This window comes from Cibotium barometz, chromosome 1 (assembly GCF_041138505.1).
Source record: "Cibotium barometz isolate CiBa-2024 chromosome 1, ASM4113850v1, whole genome shotgun sequence".
Classification (NCBI taxonomy): Eukaryota; Viridiplantae; Streptophyta; class Polypodiopsida; order Cyatheales; family Cibotiaceae; genus Cibotium; species Cibotium barometz.
The window spans coordinates 52,151,934-52,167,107 of NC_141046.1; the positions used below are offsets into that span (position 1 = coordinate 52,151,934).

A 15,174-nucleotide genomic window follows, 5' to 3' on the forward strand; every position below is an offset into this window, starting at 1 on the left:
ATATATAACCCTTGGGTCGGGACCGAGAAGTGGTTTCATCATGTCCCTTACTATAACAATTTTGTGCAAGATGACCTTGCCAATCGTTTATGATAACATCAGGTAACTCCCATTATAGGTAGGTGTTAGATGAGGTAGTCCAGTGTAAGTCAATCTACCCTGAAGGCCATGAAGCACCAAGAAAGTCTGTGTAGGAAGGCATGAGTAGGATAAGCGATACAAGACAAGCTATAACCATTTTGGGAACATCTCCAAGAAAGACATGAAATTTCGAGTCGACAGGTCAAGAAAGAAGACAAAGACCGACGAAGTTATGCTAGTAACAAAAATCTAGGAACAATATGAAAAGGCCAACCAAGACAAGGGAAAAGGACAAATGACAAAAAAAAACACCCAAAGGTAGTAAAGAGAAAGAAAGAGAAAGAAGTGGTGGTTGAAGTAGCTTTAACTACTACCTAAAGACTAAGAACAAACGGTCATGGCCGTTGAAGTAGCTTTAACGACTACGCAAGGACTAAGGTCAAAGCGACTAAGGCTACAAATTAAATGAAATTTGATGAAATGCATTTCCTTTGTATAAGTAGAGTTTTACTGACTAACTTATTACTAAGGTTTTATTTTATCACAGCACTCAGCATGAAATTTGATGACAGACCTTTCCCTTGGTTATATTTTACTAGCCGAAGACAACGATACTTTAATGAATGAAAAGGGGTACCTTTGCTCGTGAGGAGAACACATGATTTCATCCGCCCTAGGCTGACCAATCACTTTTTATGAATAAAGTTACAGATAGAAGCTTAAATTAAAGCTGCAATATTTACATTGTACTTAGTTACCGTTTAGAGAAGTTCCGTCTCCGAGGGAGGCGCAGAGGCACTCGGGCGGCCAAGGGTTATGGTGCTAGACGTAGAAGAGCCACATAGCTCAGAGGGAAGCGCAGAGCGAGAACTTATACGGTCAAGTGTTTTGGAAGACGAAGAGATCACAGCTGGGTTCCATCCAGTGGAAGTGGAGAACGACCCAGAAGCAGATCCTGCAATGTTTGGATTGGAAGCGTACATCGGCCAGTTTGGGATTGTAGCTGGGTACATTGGCCTGGTTGTGGGTAGAGGCATAATCATGATACCTTGAAGAGTTTGGGTAACCTGTCTCATGGTGGGTCGAGATTCGGGTGAAGGGTGGCAGCACATGAGCGCAACATGCAAAACACACCTCCATTGATGCTCTTGAGGAGGAGGCATATCCCTTTGAATGCTTGGATCAAGGGCCTTTAAGAGCTTGTTGCTTTGCTGGAGCAGCCACACCCAGTCCACCAGCCGCATTTCTTGAGGTTGCAGAGCCCCATTCATGGCTGGGCGTCCGCAGGCCACCTCCAGTGCAAGTACCCCAAAGCTGTATACATCAGCTTTATCGGTGACTCTGCCTGTGTACACCGCCTCCGGGGCAACATAGCCTGGCGTCCCTGCGGCCGTCATGGTGACTGCCTGGTTGTGGCTGATGAGGCGGGCAAGACCAAAATCACCCAACATTGGCTCAAAATCCTCTGTCAATAGCACATTAGCCGCCTTCACATCTCTGTGCAGCACGCAATCTCCCAATCCACCATGCAGGTACTCCAGAGCAGAAGCTACCCCTACAAGGATTCTGAACCTTGTCTCACTGTCCAGCTGAGTGCGTTTCTTCTTGTCAAAAAGATAGCTGTCCAGGCTGCCGTAACTCATGTACTTGTACACTAGCAGTGCTTCTCCTTTCTCGTAGCACCATCCTTGCAACTGTAGCAAGTTACGGTGGCGAATGCTGCTGATGATTCTTACTTCTGAAGAGAACTCAGCTTCCCTTTTAAAACCCTGCTTTAGCCTCTTCACTGCCACCGTCGATCCATCTGCTAGGGTAGCTTTGAACACACTACTGGACGCACCTTCGCCCACCTTGCCCTTATCACCAAAACCGTGAGCAGCCTTTCTTAGCTCTTTATATGTGTGGCGCGACACGCCGCTGGAGGCAAGCTCTATACTGGTACTGTCATTGCGAAATGGTTGGCGCTTGATCTTCCTTCTTGTAATCCAGACCAATACACCGCATACTGCACCCACCGCTAGAAGCGGTAGAGCGAGAAGCAGAAGTAGCTTGGAACTGATGATTCGACAGGATTTGCAATTTGAGGTAACCAGTGGTTTAAGGTCGTCACTGCTAAAATTCCAAGAATAGAGAGCATTACCTTGCATGGAGTATAAGCCCGCCTTGTTTGTGCCTGAAAACCCCACATACATAGACTCCTGGAAAACACTGGAGAGATCATAATGTAGCTGCAAGCAAGGCTGAAGAGGACGGGGATGAGATGTGGAGTTTGTCATCCAAACTTGGATGAGGCTGCTAGAGGCATGGTACTGTATCCATGCCGTGAAGGTGTAGTTGTTGTAGAGGAAGAGCTCTGGGTAGGAAGAAGATCCGGGGCTTGAATCGGTGAAGGTAGAGGATATCAAAGAATTGATATCGATTCCGATGTGGCTGGAGCTTGGATCTTTATACTCAAGGGTTAGACGCGTATCAAATTCGACAGCAAAAAATTGAGATGTACCTTTTGATGGAGAGAGTGTTTGATTAGAAACAAGGCCAAAGGCTCTCCCATCACTGTGCTCCGGCGCCTGATCATAAAAGGAAATGAAGAACGTCATACCACCGCCAGCCTCTCCATAGGGGGCTGTTGTGATGATTTGGAAGATGAAGGACGTGTTGAAAGAGGCGGTCCTGTTGGGCACACTCTTGTCGAGGAACTGGATGCGATCTTTGTACACAATTTTGCCTATGTTGCTGTATGCTTTGGTATCGGCTGCTCTTGGATCTGGAGTAAGCCAGATGGCAGGCTCGCTGTAAAATGCGTCCTGACCTTTGTACCAAGCGCCTTGCTTCACAAAGGTAATATTGGCAATGTCATCTGAGCTGTCGAATGTTGCATGCTCGAATTGGAGACCCCTGACTGCGTGCCACAATAATATTATGATGATTGAGAATGCAACAACAAGCAGCTGGCTTGCTTGATTGAACACCGGGACAGCATGCGAGCGCGCCCTTGCTCTCTTCATTGCCTCTCTGTATCACTCTCTGCAGTTCTCTTAGCACTTCTAAGTTCTAACACGCGACCTCTGGATCACTCTCTGTATCACTCTCTGCAGTTCTCTAATTAGCACTTCTAACGCGACCTCTGGACCACTCTGCAGCTCTCTGCGTGATCATGGATGACCAGTTCTCAACTTCTCTCCGTGATGGATGCCAACTAACTAGCTACGAACAACCTGCACCGTGCACGTCTTAATCGAGCTCATGAAGATAGCCCCAAATTCTACCCTTTAATTGTGAAGTTTGAGTTCTCTTTTGAATTTTTTTTAGAAACAGCTTGGGTCCAACTCCACCAAATTCTTCGCTTTATTGGAATTACAAAATCTTAATTACATTGGGAATATTGAAACCTTTCGAATTTTTAGTAGTGTTGGGCTTTACAGATTTCTATCCAGTTTTGGGGCAAAGAGATTGTGAATAAAGGAAGCATGTACAAGGTCAAAATGTTGTTTCAAAATAGAGTGTAATAAAAAACAAGAAAACTAAGATTATCTTCAAATGTAATCATCCTTCTTAGCATCATCTGTATCCTCCCCACCACCACCACCACCACCACCTTCGCCTTCATCTTAACCACTTTTATTTTTATTCTCCTCCTACAATACATTATGAAAAAGTATGTATGAGGCTATAGCTATGCATTATACACAAGCCTCATGCAAAAGTATGCATGAGGCTAAGCATATGCATAACGCATATACATGAGCCTATGAGGCATATGCATATATGAGCCCGTGAGGTATATGCATAAGGCTTTTATGCATGAGCCTGTGAGGCATATGAATAAGCCTATGAGCCTATGGGCCTATGGGCCTATGAGGTATATGCATAAGGCTTTTATGCATGAGCCTATGAGGCATAAGAGCTTATGCATATGCCTATGAAGCATAAGAGCCTTTGCATAAGCCTTATGCATAAGATCTTATGCGCAAGCTTATGCATAAGCCTATGCATAAGCTTGCACATAAAGGAATCCTGCATACCTTCCCCAACCACCTCTTCTTGAGTTTTTTAAATTAATTTTCAAAAAATGCTGAGTACATTTTCCCTAAGGTCCAAAGAGACCTTTATGTTGCTACTATTGAACTTTCAAAAATTATCCACAAACCTTTTAAAAAGAGACCTTTATGTTACTACTATTGAACTTTGATCCATGGCATTAAATTGTGTGGACTCGCTAAAATTTGCGAAGCCTTTTACATATAGATTTTATAACCAAAGCTCAAAAGATTACAAATCTTTATAGCCAAAATGCTAAAATGTTGTCACTAGACCAATAAAACATGTTAAATTTTGCACAAATTTAGAGGCTAATATTCCTCCTCCTCTTCAACTGTGAGTGTCCTCATGGGAACTTTGAAAACAAACAAAAATCTTTATTACATTGGAAATATTGAAACCTTTCAATTTTTTAGTACTGTTGCGCTTTACACATTTCTATCAATTTTGGGGCGAAGAGATTGTGAATAAAGGAAGCATGTACAAGGTCAAAATGTTATTTCAAAATAGAGTGTAATTAAAAACAAGAAAACTAAGCTTACTAAGATTATCTTCAAATGTAATCATCCTTCTCATCATCATCTCTATCCTCCCCACCACCACTGCCACCTTCGCCTTCAGCTTGACCACTTTCGTTCTCCTCCTACATTACAGTACAAAAAAGTATGTATGAGGCTATGCATTATACACAAACCTCATGCAAAAGTGTGCATGAGGCTAAGCATAGTCATAAGGCATATACATGAGCCTATGAGGTATATGCATAAGGCTTTTATGCATGAGCCTATGAACCATATGCATAAAGCCTATAAGCCTATGTGCCTATGAGGTATATGCATAAGGATTTTATGCATGAGTCTATGAGGTATAGGAGCTTATGCATAAGCCTTATGCACAAGCCTTATGCATAAGATCTTATGCACAAGCTTATGCATAAGCCTATGCATAAGCGCATAAGCTTGCACATAAAGGAATCTTGCATAAGTTCCCCAACCACCTCTTCTTGATTTTTTTAAATTAATTTTCAAAAAATGCTAAGTACATTTTCTTGCAACTATCAGGTTGTTTTTTGCTGCTCCTTCTCACAACAACACTCCCAAAAGAAAACATAAAGCCACTAGGTAGATCTCTTGCCTACAACACTACCATCCCAATTAGCGTCTGTTTATCCATGTAGCTATATCTATCTGTCAGCCTGGTAGAAAAGTCCAAAATTAACTATGAACTACGTGAGAATCCATCTAGCCACATCTAAGGGTGGGTTTTTGGGGGGAGGCTACATAAATTGACATACAATTCCAGCAACATAGCTCAAGTTTGGCCTAGTAATGGTCATGTAGATCAAGCCACCCACTATGCACGTGTACATAGTGGGGTCCTCTCAAAGCTCCCATGTATCTACATAAATATTTGTGTTATTCTCTAATGGCACTGAAATAGGTTTATTTCCTGTCATACCGTACTTGGACACAATGTGTCCAAGCCATATTGCCTGTGTACCAACAAAATACCGTGATGTGATCTCACCACCTTGATATCTAAGAAATATCTTAGCTTACCCAAATCCTTCATCTCAAAATTTTGCTTCACCTATGATAATTAGGTCATCCATATAAATGACTAATAGCATGATCCACTACTACACGATGCCTATGTTCTGACGCTAGTTTTCGACGGCTATCGCGGCATCGGAATTAGCGTCCATAATGATGTTTGTATTAGCGTCGGTAAAAACGTCCATATGGTTGTCGGAAATACCATCGCTATAAACGTTGCAATGAAAGTTGATTTTTATTTTTATTTTTTATTTTACCTTGTTTGTATGTTTCTTCTTTACTTTTAGTATATTAAAATACTTGTAAAATTAAATGAAACTAATGATATATCACCGTCAAATCATAACATGTGAGAATATTTGCATGTTTACAAAATCAAAGTTGATCATTATCAACTCTCTCATATTCAAAAAGATCATTAGCTCCAAAGATATCTATTTCAAGGAAAATCCCTCCATCTTCAAATTGTGTGGGAATAGACGATGCATTTATGTCGACCTCTAAATCTTCTAACTCTGGCTCTATTTCCTCATTTGTTGTTGGCTCTTCATCAAGATCACCGTCTACTGTGTCTAAAACATTTCCTGTGTCTGATTGTTCGATCTCTATACCTTCCTCTAGCCCTTGCTCTTGCTATACTTCAACATGTAGTGGAACTTGATCTTGCTGGCCCACACCAATCTCTACTTCATCTCTGTCTATTTCCATGTTTTCATATATTTGTTTACTATGTGGTGCCGCTTGAATTACAAACCACCATCTTAGATCTCGTGGGTCCTCCTTAAATATTATTTGCTCACAATGCTCTGGTAGTACAAATGTTTCTTTTTGGTCTATCCATATCTTTGTGGACTCCACTTGAACTAATCCGGATTTGTCTCTTCGTATGGTTGCATGTGCTCCTATTGTGACTACCTTGAACCACTTAACATCAAAGATAAACATATGAAACTTTCTAAAGCCAACCTTGATGATATCTTGGATGGTTCCAAAGTAGTTGAGCATGTTCACATCCGTATTTGAATCACTTGCACTAGTCTTGCTTTCCTGCATGAAATTTGCTTTAACACCACAATCAAATATTATTCTCTTCTTATCAATTCACTCCACTCGAAAATGGCATCCATGTGACCATAATGCTGCAAATTTTTGATACTAAAAGAAAATAACACATCGTTAGATTATGGAGAAGTTGTAAACAATATTTGGAAGAAAACATGTGAACATATTGAGGCTTAGATTGAATTAAATCACCTACACGGTAGTCACAACCGTATGCCAGCTCCTCTTTCTCATCTATAATAACTTCATCACGAAGTTTTGCTTCTTGTAAGGTTTGTTGGAGCCATCTACTTGATGGAAAGTCTGGAAGAATAGCGAGCGATGAAGGGTATGCTTGGCGATCCGTAGTGCAACTCCTTCAAAAAGCTTGACAAGCTTGATTACTTTCATTCTTGGCCTCTCCATACCACTTGATCCACTTTTGCATACTCTTTGAGTTTAAGATGTAAAATTTACTAACCTTATCTTGTAAGGCCACATCCATGCTTCTGTCAATCCCTTGTCCTTGTGGCTTTTCTCCAACTACCCTATCATCCGCTTCCGTTGACCACAGTTTAGGCATTTCAGGATCTACGTTACTAAGAAACTCTGTGATGTACACAAGGGATTTTTGCAGAAGCCATCCCATTGCCATACTTCCCTCTGATCGAGCTCTTTGAACAAACCCTTTTAGCATCTTCATGAACCTCTCCAAAAAGAACATCCAACATGAATGGACAACCTTTGCCACAGCCACCTCATCCACAACATGAACTAGGAGATGTATTTGTATGGTTAAGATGTTGGTTGGGAGAAACTTCTCCACTAATATAATTACTTCTATGGCATTTAAGCGGGCTACTTCCAAAGTGTCTTTCCTTATCTCCTTCCATGAAATCCAACGAACCATGGTGCTAATCTTCTATATTGTATCCCTTAATGTTGTTGGTGAGGCAACTTTTTGTGGCCACAGGCAAGACAAATTGCAAGAACTTGTGCCAATCATGTGATTTTAAGCCGGAGTGCTTGTTATCCTTTGTAAACACCCCCTTTAGGCAGTGCGTACATCGAGTCGGAGTATAAAACTTTGAAATGCACTTTTTCACTTGAGCTTTATCTTATTTTATCAATACCCAAGGAGCCTAGGTAATAGCAACTTACCATCACCTCTGGTTCAAGACCATAAGTGTCACATACGATCACTTATTTGTAAATCCTCCCTTTGGTCCTTGCTCTCTATGACCCCATTAATAGACTTCCAAAGCACTACGGCTATATTTTTAAAAATATGCATAGGGTCAAAAAAATGGTTAATTAGAAGACCTTCCCAATATGGTAGTCGGTAGAATATGGATAGCCACTTCATTCCAGGGGGTGGAGACCCTTCAAACTCTCCTCCCATGCTCTATTCCAATTGCTTGACTTTAGTGTAGGAGCAGGTCAACCCAGATAGCCCTCACATGGCTCATCGTACTCTGGTAGATACTTCTTGTGACCCTCATACACCATCTTTCTCAAGCCTCTTGAAAGACGAGAATCTAGTCTACGTCCACAAAGGGCGTCCACAAAGGGCATGCATTGTATGTCCCTGTAATAGATGAATTTATGAGTTTTTATGGTGTAAAAATCAGTGATTTTATTAAACAACCCATTTCCTATCCCAAAAAGGACCGTACACACTCACCAGAGTGCTCGTACAATGGCCGCATAAGGACCAAAGGTTGACCACCCATTGTATGGTCCAAATGTACCGCCATGTGGACATCTATGATATCTCTTACCAAAAGGGTACATGCGTATCACACCTTTGCCTGTGCACCACCATCGTACCTTTCTCCAGGATCATGCAGTCCAGTGACTAGTACACTTTGATGGTACACTGTCCCTTTCACCCGTACTTTGCTCAGTACCTCAACTGTACCTTGCACCTATATAAACCCTCGCGTGCCACATGGCAAGTAGCTCATTGTGTAGAGTACACCCCTAGGCTGAACCTAGCGCACGAGGCCGTACCACTAGACCGTACTGCCACTCAGCGCCTGCACACTGTACTTGCTGTACCTACGGCTGTCCCTCACAGCTTCCTCTCATCACCTCCTATTCAATGGTGGCCATCTCTCAGATAAGCCCATTTTCAGTCACTCCATCTTCGTGAGAGGAGAGGGTGTTATTAACTCTTCTCCCCTCCCCCCATTTTGTGTAGACTTTAGTAAGAGGTTTTTGAGCTTAGAGGAGGTTCACACGCTATAATTTTTTGCTCCTAGAGTGAGTAAACTATCTCAGAATCGAGATCCGACTGAAGAATTGTTATCGCAGCGTTAAGCACTATAAGACAACGATCAAGATGGCCCCATCCTAGAAATGCCAAAATGTCACTTTGGGAGAAGCATGCAATAATGAGATTAAAGAAAATTCTCCTAATCTGGCTCCAATCCTCTCGTTGCAAGCTCCACAAGGGAACGGTGGCTAGGTTAGCTTGGTTATCATTTAAAAAGAGATTTAAATTATTCTTTAATATTAATATCAATAAATCAAGAAAGAAGATGCAAATTTTTTCATTCAAAAATGTTAGAAATTCTACGAAGCTACTATTTGAAGTAATGTTGTATTTGTAATCAATGGTTTAAACGTATTGAAATTGCTATCTTTAAGAGAAAGAGTACAGGTTTTTTTCCTTCTAGCTTTGATGCTAACTCCGTTTCCATACTTGTGTAGCCGGCGGGGCGGCGTCGTAAGGCAAAGCCCGAGATCGACCCATGGTATCCCTCATACCATTGAGATAATGAGGTTTGCCGATTGAGGCGAGTGATTGTGATGCTGTCTAGTTATGAGGACCCAGGCTAGTGTGGTGAATAAGCCCATCCTAGCATGTAGACATCCCTATGAGGGGTGGGAGGATCAAGCGACAGGGCCTGAGGGGGCGCAACACCTCGCTAGCTCTGCTGAGACAACAAGGTGTATGGTCCCGTAGGGTTTTTTCCTAGCATGTAGAGGCTGGAAGGCCGAATTCTAGATCATTGGTAGTATAAAGGAAAAGAATAAGAGAGTTGGTTTGGTTTATATGGACTTGATTCTTGTATAAACTTTATTTTTCATATATATCTTTTCTTTAGCATTATTATACTGTGAAAAGAGGTTGTTTTAACGAGCCTTGTGAAAGGGCCTTCATTAAGGAACATGTTTATTTATGTCAAACAGTGTGGTAGGATTAATTAGAAAATAAATTGACACGTGAGTAGGGTGAAAAGTGGGAGGATGGAATGTCCCGGCGTCAGCATCCTATGGACAGGTGGACCCGATTAGTCGAGTAGCTTTCCAACAGATTAAGTGAAAGCCCTCCGCTAGATAAATAGGTTCTCACGCAACTCTATTCTAGAACACTAGGCTAGCGGTTGTGCCTTACATGGAAAAAAGCATTGACTCTAGGAATCAAGATTAGTAGTTGCCCAAATTATGATCAATTACCCTATGGGTGATTTGATTTTTAGAAGACCATGCTCCCCGTGCAGGATAGGACTAGGTCTTACCTACAAATCATATTATTGAATCTTTGTATGGTCAAGGTATCAACAAGTAGGAAATTTTCTCCAAGTTAAGACTTAGTAGACTATCTTAAGTGTTTCCCCTATTTTGGAAGGGAGGAACCTTATAATTGGTATCAAATCGGATCTTAGCTCCTAGGACTTGCCATTTAAGGACTGTTTTTGCAGTGTATGTTTTACCTAACATAATTCTAATTAAGAAAAATAGCTTACTAAGGACAAATTGAATTGATGATTGAATGATTTTAGGAAGAAGAAGATTTCTACTCGAGATTTCTAGTTTTCTAGTGCATCTTCCAGGTTGCTTGTCTCTCCCCAAATTTCAAGTTCCGTGATACCATGGTGCAGATACTAGAGAAGATGTCCCTCCCCCATTTTTCTTGTATCGAAAGAGGATGGGGTAGAGATTTTTGGAGTTGCAGGCCGAGATATTTCTTCATCCGAGCGGATCGAGGTGGGAACCTTACCACCGATCTAAAGCAGAATTGTTGGATTGAAAAGTTGAAGATGGTCCATTTATTTTGGTTCATGGGTACCCCCAGCCTGACACCTCTATAACTATAGCTGGGAATCACATACCACAAGACCGATGGGTGTATGACCGAGTGATGCAGGTCTTACCTATCGACAAGGTAGTCGTGTTTACACCTAGCCCAATCCAGAGTCTACCACCCTTACCATCAGTTTTTCGAGCCTTAGAAACTACAGTGGAACCCCTATATTTCACTTGTGTGTATCACTCTACCCTTATGTTATAGTCGAGCTTAGGAATTTCCCTTCATGATGAATAAGACTAATTATATTAGTCCCAAATCTTTGTAATAAAACTTGTGCTTGTAAATATTTGAGAAATCAAATGATTTCAATGTTTTACTTTTTTTTTAAAAAGCTTAAGCATTGTGCAAAGTATGAATCTTGTAATCTTAAAAACTTAATCTTACAATGATGGCTAGGAGAATCAGCCTCCTCCACTTCCCAATGCACTATACATTGATATCCAGGAGAAGAAGCTCCTACTCAAGCAATGCAACCTCGCTCCTTTAAGGGAGAAGGTTCAAAGGTTGAGAAGGATGCTAAAGTCTGGATTGAAGCGATGGACGATTATTTCTCTTTTGCTGGTATTGGAGCACTAAACCAGTCTATGCTTGCATGGTTTTGCCTCACTGGAGATGCTAAACTCTAGTGGAAACAATGGTGTTGTGACAACAAGGGAGTCACCGAGAATTCTCGCATCTATTTATGCATAAAAATCTATTTTGATGAAAGTAACACTTTTATAATAATAAAAAATTCTTTTATGCATAAAAATCAATATTGATGAAAGTAACACTTTTATAATAAAGAAATTTCTTTTATGCATCTATTTATGCATAAAAATCCATTTTGATAAAAGTAACACTTTTATAATAAAAAAATTATTATGCATAAAAATCAATATTGATGAAAGTAACACTTTTATAAAATAAAAAAATTATTTTATGCATCTATTTATGCATAAAAATCAATATTGATGAAAGTAATACTTTTATAATAAAAAAATTCTTTTATGCATAAAAATCAATATTGATGAAAGTAACACGTTTATAATTTAAAAAAATCTTTTATGCATAAAAATCAATATTGATGAAAGTAACACTTTTATTTTTTTTATATCTTTTATAATAAAAAAATAACCAATATGCATTTTTTTATGCGTAGAATTTAATTTTAATGTAAATAATATTTTTATAATAAAAAATTTCTACTATGCATTTTTCTATGCCTAGAATGAAAATAACACTTTTAGAATACACAAATGGTGGGGAGTACTCTTTTTTAATAATAAAAGATAAAGCTTATTTCACAAAATTTAAGAAAATTTTGTCATAACCTCCTTTGTATGGCTGACCATTTTTTAATTTTTCCTATCCTTAAGTCACTTAGCATCATTTTACATTTCAAAAAACAAAAGTTAGAAAACCATTAAAAAAAAGAATAAAGAAAAAGTAGGATTTCTAGCTTACATGAACTTTTGAGAGCTTTCCTTTGGCTTGATGGTTTGAGGGATCTACTCTTGTTTGCAACAAGCGTGGCCACCAATTCTTTAGAAGAGGGAATGGTCAAAAACTAATGAATTATTAAGAAATTCACAGTTTTTGGCTCTGGGGAGGAGTAGAGTAACAGTGCATAAAACACTATTAAGTTTTTACAAAGGGGAAGGCTACTATTTATAGGAAAAAGTGAGCTTCTAGCCAAGCAAACTGATTCTAGAATTTTCCAGATTAGTTTGGTCAATTTTTGACCATTTTTGGGTCAGGTTAGCTTACTTTTTTGAACTAGACTTGAATAAAGAGAGAGGAGAGATGAAATATCTCAATATTTGAGAATTTAAAACTCCACCACACGTGAAATAGGCGCCTCCTTCATGAGGGGGAATCCCCACTCTCTTAGGTATCAAAAATTCATTTTTTTAGTATTTCCTTTGGTCCTTAGTCCACTCTTCATCTTCTTTGAGTATTTACTCATTTTTGGGGGGATTTTCTTTATTTCTGCTATTTATCTCCTCCCTACATTTGGATGAATCTGATTGGCCCCTCAGTACATTAATTTAAAATTTTTCAAAAATCTGGACCCCTAGGATAAGGCCTTTTGAACATATTATAATTGATTTCTAATGCACCTTTTGAAAATCTTTTTGAACTTCTGTTTCGGGAAAATTTATTTTAATAAGAAGAGATATTTTTCCATCCAAAAATATCTAAAATCTGAATAACCTCTCTCTAGAAAATTTTCTCTCTCTAGGTAAAAATAGGTAGAAACAAGATCTTTTATATTTCTAAAGAGGGATTTGATTACAGAGGAGAAGATACTGGACATCTTGAGGGGCTAGGGAGGAATCTTACATTTGCCTTGCCCTTGCTTCCCTTCTCAGGGACTCCTTGTTTAAAGCTGAAATGCTTAGTAGGGGAATGAAACGGGATTTTTTTTCTCTTCTTTGATGCACTAGTGCCAGCAAACTGGTGGAAGTGGCGAGTTAGGGTCATAAGGCGTAATTGCATTATTGAGGATAATGTTTATTGCCTTTTCCCGCACACTCCACAGCCAAAACTCGTCTGAGTGAACAGACTATAAAACAACATAAAAGTCAATTAGAATAATGCAGGATCTCTCATGAAATGAACAAAGAGAAATTATATTACAGTGACACAAGAAACTTACACAGCTATCAAAATTAGTGTACTTGGAAAGAAGGAACTTCCAAAAATTTGTGACTACGTGCCAGCCACAAGAGTGCGAATCCTTTTGCATAGGAATCTATATCCTTTTTCAATTCATGACATAGAGTTTTAATTAATTCAACCACCCTCTTACATGCCCTACAGTCAACGATATAAAGAATGACTTACAATCAACAATTAGGAAGCAAGAAGGAAACAATATAAAGTATAATGACTTATAATTTAGACTGTCCGTGCATTCCGAGAAGGCTATTCATAAAGATTATCCGACATTTCACCACATTAATTAGTGATGAGGATTACTGTCTTGCTATAATAGTAGACGGTTGTGAAGCTACGTCCGGTGTTCTTGATGTAGAGAATGAGCATAAGGATGAATTTCTCTCATTAGACACAGAAGTGACAGAAAACTTCTTAGAGGCCTCATAAGCAATGTCCTTGTGCTTTAAAAAAACCAAGGAGAATGAAGCTTCTCTTCCTTCAGAGGAAGAATTTCAAGCCCTTCAGTAGGATATGGGCGTTTCTGAGTTTGGCAAGGAACCTGTTCCCGAACTTGACTAAGAAAATGAAGAGGGCTCCATCAACCTTTGGGATGCAGCGAAGTTGGAGGAGGATAAGAACCAGAAGGTAAATTATTGCTTGTCTATTGCCTGAATTAATTATTTCTTTGGTTTGTCTGGTTTAATTCTTATTGCCTTAGTCTGTTTGTATTATTTCTTACTTTAGTTTGTTCTCTTCTGGTTCTTTGTCAATGCAGATAGAGCTTGATGACGCCGATGGATCTCTTGGACGAGGTGGTGCTGGTCATGCAAGAGTTGGGCAAGATGCCGCTCTTGACACACTACGTCTCTTCTATCGACAAAAATATATTTATTATATATCATAGCAAGTACTCCAGGGCAGAGATTCCTCTCCTTACACTGAAAGCCCTATTGAGGTATACAATGTATGCATTTATACCTTATAATATACATAAAGTCATGCTTATAGAGAAGTGTGCTGCCATCCGTATCTTTGGATACGGCCCTGGTATTTTGCCTTCTCGAGCACGTTATTTCCTATGTTATTCAAGCTATGTCCTAGGTGCAGGATTGGAGGATGTAAAGTCACTCAAGGGCTATAGTCGTAAAAGGTTTTTGCATTATTAGAGAGAAAATGCCTACCAAAGAGGGGGAGCAAGAAGAGAAGAGACTCAAGAGCAATTAGCTCTTTTCGTTTTTGTAAATATTTTCACTATAAATCTTTAATATAATGGAATGGTGCAATTATTTTTTATTTTCAAGTCAAAAATCTTTACAAATTTCTTCTAAATGTTTACTTTCTAAGTCAAAAATGTTTACAACTTTATTCCAAATACTTTCAATTTCAAAGTGCTGTTTCTACTTCCAAATTCTTCTTATGCGTCTTCGTGAAGATCTCCATGCTGCATGACGTGCTGGTCTTGTGCCAGCTTTCCACTTTAGTGATCTTCTCTATTTGGCATTATTTTGTGCTGCCCTTGCTAGATTACTCATGCGTGACCTTTCCATGGATAATTTTCACCCAAAAGTGTACTGTAAAACTAGTTAAACATCTCCTTGAGGTAATTTGTACGAGTCTTCCCTCCTCCATGCCGGGTGTTTTTAAAATATACTCCTCTAGCTTGATAGTGAGATTTCTCCATTCCTTATGTGCTCTACATGTCCAGAGAACCATACT

At 39.5% G+C, this 15,174-nt stretch overlaps 1 protein-coding gene across 1 annotated transcript; it reads right to left on the bottom strand.

The window, feature by feature from the left end:
* Positions 1-716: 716 nt before the first annotated feature.
* LOC147642159 (putative L-type lectin-domain containing receptor kinase S.7) lies at positions 717-3,111 on the bottom strand. Its single transcript, XM_086774339.1, has one exon. The coding sequence runs from the start codon at positions 3,084-3,086 to the stop codon at positions 843-845; it is 2,244 nt and encodes a 747-aa protein (XP_086630465.1). The 5' UTR covers positions 3,087-3,111; the 3' UTR covers positions 717-842.
* Between the last annotated feature and the right edge of the window lie 12,063 nt (positions 3,112-15,174).